This window comes from Priapulus caudatus, unplaced genomic scaffold (genome assembly GCF_000485595.1).
Source record: "Priapulus caudatus unplaced genomic scaffold, Priapulus_caudatus-5.0.1 Scaffold433, whole genome shotgun sequence".
In the NCBI taxonomy this organism is placed as follows: Eukaryota; Metazoa; Priapulida; class Priapulimorpha; order Priapulimorphida; family Priapulidae; genus Priapulus; species Priapulus caudatus.
Window position 1 is genome coordinate 22,168 of NW_014577494.1, and position 8,533 is coordinate 30,700.

Below are 8,533 nucleotides of genomic sequence, written 5' to 3' on the forward strand. Positions count from 1 at the left end.
ACAACACCACACTTACTGGTGGTTTAGATTGTTTGTTGTTTTTTTACTAGGCCATAGCAAGAAAGCTATGACTCATGAGTGGAAAACTCACTGAAGTAATCTAGTAATGTCAAGAGTAATGTAATGATTGCCTTGCAATAAACCTACCACGCGTGTTAACAGTGAATCACACGTTATATAGTTACTGTAGTACTCATAGGTCAATACGGTTCGTGAATATATATATACAAATAATAAAGATGCAGATGCACATACCGGTTTTTAACCGTGATATGGCATGCAATATAACTCTTTCATTAAATTGTACACGACAAGGGTTGATGTTCTGGGGGTTGTCACTCGGTGTGCATTGCCGGTCGTTTAGCGTCACGAACGACACTTTGACAGGCGATGATCGCGTGTGCTGGGTGGGCCCGTATAACCATGATCCTCTAACAGGATGATAGTTCTGATAGAATGTCATGAATTTACATGTTCTTGCTCTTGTCACAGAATTGGAGTTATTGTAGCATAACTTTGCCTCCTCCTCGCGTCACTCTGCGTCGGCCATTTTGATGGCAAAACGTGCCTCGGATGTTATGCGGGTGTCGAAGAAGCACGCCGGCAGCACGAAAGCGTGTATGGCTGTAGATTATTAAAACGGTGATATTAGATCCATCGTGTTGGTCAGTGTATACTCGATACTGATAACCGCATATTAATAAGAAATAACACCGCATGCTGTCCTAAACAACTTGCGTGAAATTATGGCAGAAACAACATTTGTTTGATCACTGGTGCGGTAAAGGAGGAGAAGAACTTTACGCTTGGAAGGTCTGGATAGTCATAATGGCGACGCCCATGTGATTAGTTGCCAACAACACAAGCGGTTTGGAAATTATATATTATATGCATATACTCGCAATCAGTTAATCTATTTTGCAGATGAGAGTTTTAGGCAGTGTTGCGGTATTACACTTTAGCCTATGTCTCGAATTCCCTAACTGCGCAGGCGATATATTATATCATACGGACTCTCTCAGGCCGTATCACGTCAGGAAATTTTCTGTAGGGTGCAAAGCCGCAAGTCACCTTCTTTATTTCTTTTATTGAAAGTGAATATTTCTTGATATTTAAGATAACTTTTGTCACATTTCTAGTTTCATTTCTAAAAGTGTGCAGTATTTTCCCATTAAGAGAGCACAGCTCTGAAAATCCTCTTAGCCTAGGGTAACCCCGACTCAGGCTTGTGTGACTAACGTCAATACACCGCCTGACATCCATCCATTGAAAATCTTGTAGCTGTACAAAAACTACGAACAATTACGTATATCTCAAATAAATGATCATCTAAGCATTTCGTGCCTTGTTTTGTATCAAATATAACCTTCACTTATAGTATTCCAGCGTTGTTATTAAAACTAATACCCAGTTTGCTGTGCAACAGTGTAAATTTCAAGAGCCAAAACGAAATTTCAACTAACCGCCAACCGCCATGTTGGAATGCGCATGATTTCGAACGGCACGCGGAAAACCCGAAACGACATAACATACCATAGCGTTGCTACTTGCCGTTGGCCACAGAGCATAAAAAAGCATCATATACTCGTATATATATAAATATTAAAACATTGAAACCAGGAATCGTCAATCTACAACAACTTAAGTAATTATCATTGCGAAGATATGTACTTGCGTTGTATTGGCCTACTGCACTGTGGAAATCAGGTCCATTGCGATTTTAGTGCACTGAACATGGCAGACATGGCGGCTATCTGGTTGTTTGATCCAATTCATCTCAGAAAAACGGCCAATACTCAATAAATAAGTAGCGCCAGTAGCGCCCAGTTACCGCGAGCAAGCCAGAGGTTTATTGATTCGTTGAGCTATTACATGTGACGCTAGCTGTGTCGATGGTTGGATACCGAGCCAACTACAAGAATTGTGGGCAAGAATCTGAAACGGTATCTAACCCTAGCAATACCGTTTCCTGGAGCAGCTAGGGGGCAACTTGCCCCTGTCCTAGATATAATATTAATCAATGTAACCAAACCCAAGAGGATAAGGGTTACAGAGTGTCCCTATCGCTTTTATTGCGGAGATGCCGAGTGATCATCGGACGGTTTGGCTGGCTGCGAGTCTTCGGATACTAAACTTCCAAACTGGCGTTTATTCTAAAATGAACCTGTTGCCCGTATCTTGAGAGACTTACATGTATACGCAAGAGTACTACTGTTATTTAAACTAATATAATGTTTACAAAAATTCGAAGGGACGAGCGGCAGAATATACTGAGCACCATTTCCTGTTGACACTGTGCGACGCATTTCCCAATGCGGCATAGGCGAACGGCAAAACGCAGCGACGCCTCCGGATTGGTCGTGAATCCGGCTCTTCAAACCGAAGTACGTCACAGGTCAACAGACAAATGGCGGCTCAGTATATTCGCCCGCTCGTCAACTTCGAATTTTCTTGAACAGTTATTATTAGTTTATACAGAGTTATTGGCGATACATAGATAAGTTCTCCAGATAGCGGGGAGAAAGTTCATGTTAGAATAAACCAGTTTGGAAGTTCTAGTATCGAAAACGCACCGAGCAAAACGCGCCGAGTGATTCACTCGGCACTTTCCTCCACATACAAGGATAGGGACACTTTGTAACCGCTATCCTTCTTGGTTTGGGTTACATTATTGTATCTACCCCTGGCCCTGCTCTGTTGCCCCCCTGGCACTGCTGCGTACGGCCCTGCAGGATACGGTGGTAGGAGTGTACTGCAGTGCTAGTACTTAGTAGTAGTACAGACACACTGGCGTATCATGTACGTGGTGACTGATGTTTCTGATTATTTCAAGAATGTCGCAAGTGGCATTGCATATATTAAAATCACTGCAGCAAGACAAAGTTGGGCACCTTGCAGCTACACGGCACCACAACGCGGCATTGCCCCTCATATACTTACTACACCACGACATTAGTGGCCTAACATCGCCGGCCGCACGGACCACAACTCACCGTTTCATCATTTACAATCCGGCTGTTCCTTGCCAGGTGACGCCACTTCATCCCACTACTACGTTGAATCCGGCGGAACCCAAAACTGCCCTGAACAAGCTACATTCCGCCATCTTTTGACAATCCGGCCTGCGAATGTGGCTCGAAATCACAGAAATTCTCCAATATCCATGCGAAATGATCCTTCGAATGCTACCTATGAAGGAAGGCTCGGTAGGGGCCGGCGCGCTGATTGGCTGGCGGCAGTTTATGTGGCAGACAGGCTGCGAAGCGTACTATGCAACTGACTTGCTGGCAGTTGCTGCAGCCAATCAGCGCAGCCGGCCCTGCCGCCTTCTTCATAGGTAGCATTCGAAGGATCATTTCGCATGGATTTGAGCGCATTCTGGCGGGCCGATTGTAGCTTGGGTGTAGCTTGTTCAGCAGTCTTCCGCGATTCCAACGATAGTTGGAAAGTGGCGTCACCAGCAGGAACACCGGAGTTGTAACTGATTGAAAACGGTGAGTTGTGGAAACTGCGGCGGCGAGTTAGGCACCATGTTGTTATATATAGTCAATGGCCGCGTGTGTGCTGTAGCTGCAGGTGCCGACTTGTTCTTGCTGCCAGTGATTAAAATACAGGTGTAGTCACAAGGCTACAGATTGACAGGCTGATCCGTTCCAATTGACTGTTGTCAATGCAGTGCTACCTTCCTTGTTAAAGTTGTTTATCAACAATTGAGTTAACAATTCCTTTTTAATTTTACACAGCAACAAGTCAATTAATAACGCCATGGTAACGTGGCAATTCTAGTAGGGGAAGCACAGAATCATGCGTACCATATGATCTAATTCCAGTGCCAAGCTGAGCATGATTATGCCCTTAGCATGCACGTGAAAATGCATGGTACAGAAACCTCTGTTACACCCACTTTGGGAGTTTGAGTCAATTGAGAACCTCAACGACAGCAACAAATGCAGAGGATTTTAACTTAAGCTTTTTATTAGTAACCAACTATGAAATTGGATAACCTAATATGACTGATACAAGGTATCGGTTTTTAGCTCACCTTGACATCGTCAAGCTGAGCTATTGCCATGGGTCCTCGTCTGTCGTACGTCCGTCTGTCCGTCCGTCTGTCCGTCCGTCCGTCAACATTTGGCTACGGTCAACGATAACTCAGGAACCGTTTGACCCACATGTTTGAAATTGGGTATAGTTGTTACTGCTATGCTCCCATATTAAACGTTCTATTTTGGAGCATGCCAGTCGACGTACATTCAAGCCACGGCAATTTTTTGCCAAAAATGGGAATTGCCATTAGTCAGTTCAGGTTCAATGGATTTTGCTCATTTTTGGTACTATGTGAATGAATAAGGGCTAGGGGTTTTGATATTTAAAAAAAAAATTATGCAAATTAGGTAGGGTTTGGCAATTATATAGCATATTATATAGACACGCAGATAACAAACAGTCTGTGGCGTCACACTCGTCTGGTTCGTTTTACAAGATTTCATTGGGTAATGCAAAATTCCTGCTACGAACATATTATGATTTATACTATTATTATTATATTATTATTATTATGATATAATGATTTATGCTACGGGACAGATTTGGTCGTTTTTTTTACGATGCGAAAGATACAAATTGGATCAGAATCGGATTGAGAACTGGAGAAATGGGACGAATTCGGCTGGAAACGGCTGAATCGGGACGCTTCCTGAACAATATCTGATTGTTGTCGTGATTAAATAAATGTTTTTACAAATTTTTAATAAAGTTTGAATTTCTCACCACGAATCACAGGATCTTGATCAGACTGTTGACAAATTTTAATCGGGAATGGTCCTATCAAGGACGGCAGTAAAAATCCCGAATGTGTGACTGGTGCCTTACATTATGTTAACAGAAATTACTCATTTCTTTTGTGCACACTTTTTCTCCTCAGTCTCCCTCTATCTCTTTTGCTAACTTCTGCATCTTTTGCTTTGTACCCTCAGCAATGGGCGTAAGAAAACAAGCATGTCCATGCACACGGAAAATGCGACAGAAAACCTCACCTCTTCATTAAACAGTTTACTAGTTTCCTTCCTAATTGGGTCTATAAGTTGCACTTGACCAGCAGAGAAGCCGACTAGAAGGTACGCGCATTCGCTAGTTGACGTCAGCTTGTTGAAGTCATGGCAGGTGGGTGACGTGCCCTTATACATGCGCTTGTCCACCGGCTTACTCACATCAGCTGCCTAAAATGGAATAGCAGAGAATTAGCATAACATGAGAAACATCACACAAATTACATCACACAAAGCGTTTTACGGAGAGGAAAAATTTCTCCAACGCTTGCAGGTGCTACATGCACCTCTCCAGGAGGAGTAGCACAACTTTTAGCATGCTGAAACAAGTGATAGATGTAGAGACCTAGAGTGGAAGAGCGTGAGACAATGGGTGAAAGAGGCAAACACACACGTATGCACACACGACATTCACACACGCACGCACACACGCACGCACACAATCACATGCACGCACGCACACACAGATAGATAGATAAAAAGAGAGGCAGAGAGAATGATAGAGAGATAGATAGATAAAGAGATAGAGATAGGGATAGAGAAAGGTATAGCGAGAGGGAAAGATGGTGGGAGCGACGGGAAGGGGAGGGGGAGAGAAGGGGGTAGAGAGAGGGTGGTGAGAAGTGGGAAGACTTTACAGCTTGCGCTCTAGGCATCTAGGGAATGCAGTCAACTTCTCAATTGAGCCCACCCACCCACTGAAAAACTGGTCAATATAAAATTTGCATAACTATATTAAAAACCTAATGCTTTAATTAAAATTAATTGGAAAGTAATCATGACTGTAAAAATTGCCATTTGTTGCACAATTTTCATTCTCAAAATACCACTGATCAATGCATCTTTGGGCAGACTATGCATCAGGGAATACTGGTCTGAATTAGTCCAGTAAGCTAAAAAATACTTTCCAAGCTGTATTCTGAAGCTCACCAGTAGTTTCATCGAAGCCACTACTATAAATTAGACAAACATTGCAGCCCATGGTAGCAATGAAATTACATTTTCAGCAGAGAATTCACATATTCATCTCGATCCATAGGTAAACAGAAACCTGCCATGTCAGCTGTTACAAAAGTGTCTTTTTGGTAAAAGCGTTATTGGCAAAGCATTTAAAAACACAATATATCACATTAGTTGCTTACATGCATTATTATGTATACCGGTACAGTGGCAATTTTCACACAACTGAAATTCAGCATTGAAAACTTGCACAGAGCAAACATTCATTTACAGGAAACGTTCAGATACTACACGTTATGGAAACGAAATTATTTTAATAGATAATGAGGACTGAAATATCAGTGGTTATCATTTTGCTATTAAACCACCCTTATCATAATATAGTAAGTAGTACATAAAGACATGAACTAATGTAGATGCAGCTCAAACATATAATGATTAGTTACATATAATTACATCAAAAAAACAAGTTGGTGCCTAAAGCCATAACTAAAGTATATGTGAATAATTCTATAAAACTACATCACTGGTGTTTCTCTATAATTTCAGAGACCCACAAACATTCATGGATCAAATACTTTCAAACCATACCTGCCAGTGGCATGAATAAATTCATACCAGTAGAGTATCAAAAAGCTTGACATGCCCTAACTGCCTAATCGACAAGCCTTAATTTCCAGCTCTGTATTTACTTTTGACAATCCCAACACAGTTATGCTGCTTTTACAACTGATCAAGTATTAGTGTATTGCATCCACTTATAACACCTATAATTAACTTTAACTTGTACAACCACCCACCAAGCCCCCACCACCACCCGTCAATAAATGACATACCTTATGAATTCCTGGGGGAGAATCCTGAGTAACTACCAAATAATCAGCACTAAACACAAACTGTAACCTAGCCTTGTGGTCACAATTGAAGACTGGTAATTGTTATTGAGTAACAGATTATTACTCAACTGAATGACAAATTACCTTAGTATAGCAATTATATTGTATAACTGAATAATAACCGATTTATGACTGAATAATAACCTGTGCGCCATAATGATTCCCACTTGTGTCATTTTACTCAACGCAAACCGCAAACGTCGTAACTATTACTCCTACATCGATGCATTGGTAATACAGCCAATCTAACCATAATATTAATAAGCACATTAAGTGACTGGAAGGTACTACATACAGATTAGTTATCGAGTAAATATGACTAGGGCCTACAAGAAGCTATGACTATGAGAAAACTCACTAAGTAATCTGTAATGTCAAGAGTAATGTAATGATTGCCTTGCAATAAACCACCGTGTTAACAGATGAATCACACTTATATAGTTACTTATACTCATAGGTCAATACGGTTCGTGAAATACATTATACAAATAATAAAGATGCAGATGCACATACCTTTTTTAAACCGTGATATGGCATGCAATATAACTCTTTCATTAGATTGTACACGACAAGGGTTTGATGTTCTGGGGGCTTGTCACTCGGTGTTGCATTTGCCGGGTCGTTTAACGTCACGAACGACACTTTGACAGGCATATTCCCTTGCTGCCCATAACCTATTCTACTAGGTCTTGAATATTCTGATAATGTCATTAATTTATAAGTTCCTTCTCTTGTCACAAATTGAGTTTTTAGATCATCTTTGCCTCCTCCCTCACTCTGCGTCGCCATTTTGTATGCCAAACTGCCCGGATGTTTATCGGGTGTCGAAAAGCACGGGCACACGAAAAATGGTTATGGCTGTAGATTATTAAAACGTGATGTTTAGACCATCGTGTGGTAGTGTATACTCATACTGAATACCATGTATATAAAAAAACACCATGCTGTCCTAACAACTTGCGTGAATATGGGAAAACTACAATTTGTTTATCACTTCTAAAACCGAGAAAACTTTACGCTTGGAAGTCTGGGATAGTCAAAATGGCGACTCCCATGTGATGTGTTGCCAACACAGCGGTTTTGGAAATTTATAATATTATATGGCATTACTCGCATAGTTATCTATTTTGCAGATGCAGATTTTTAGGCAGTGTTGCGGTATACACTTTAGCTATGTCTGAATTCCTAATGCAGCAGGCGTATATATACATACGGACCTCCAGGCCGTACGCAGGAAATTTTCTGTAGGGTGGCAAAGCCGCAAAGGTACTTCCTTTATTTCTTTATTTAAAGTGTAATATTTCTTTGATGATTTAAGATAACCTTTTGTCACATTTCTATTTTATTTCTAAAAGTGTGCAGTATTTTTCCCATTAAAAAGCACACTCTGAAAATCTCTAGCCTAGGGGGGCAACTGCCCCTGGCCTAGATATAATATTAATAATGTAACCCAAACCCAAGAGGATAGGGTTACAAAGTGTCCCTATCCTTTTATGCGGAGGAATGCCCGAGTGATTCACTCGGGCGGTTTGCTGGTGCGTTTTCAGATACTAGAACTTCCAAACTGGGTTTATTCTAAACATGAACCTTTCTCCGCTATCTGGGAACTTACCATGTATCGCAATACTC

At 41.2% G+C, this 8,533-nt stretch overlaps 2 protein-coding genes across 2 annotated transcripts in view; one reads left to right on the forward strand and one right to left on the reverse strand.

Annotated features, from left to right (window-relative positions):
• LOC106810324 (WD repeat-containing protein 20-like) overlaps positions 1–7,795 on the reverse strand; it is a 16,896-nt gene extending 9,101 nt beyond the window's left edge. The window contains exons 1-2 of the mRNA XM_014813634.1: positions 7,418–7,795; positions 5,037–5,219 (exon numbers count right to left, since the gene is read on the reverse strand). Of these exons, the coding sequence (XP_014669120.1) occupies positions 5,037–5,219; positions 7,418–7,693 (459 nt within the window). The 5' untranslated portion in view covers positions 7,694–7,795. The remainder of the gene's footprint in view (positions 1–5,036; positions 5,220–7,417) is intronic.
• A 158-nt stretch (positions 7,796–7,953) lies between these two features.
• The window catches only part of LOC106810331 (vacuolar protein sorting-associated protein 54-like), a 59,045-nt gene continuing 58,465 nt past the window's right edge, over positions 7,954–8,533 (forward strand). The window contains exon 1 of the mRNA XM_014813640.1: positions 7,954–8,170. The gene's annotated coding sequence lies outside the window, so the exon portion shown is untranslated. The remainder of the gene's footprint in view (positions 8,171–8,533) is intronic.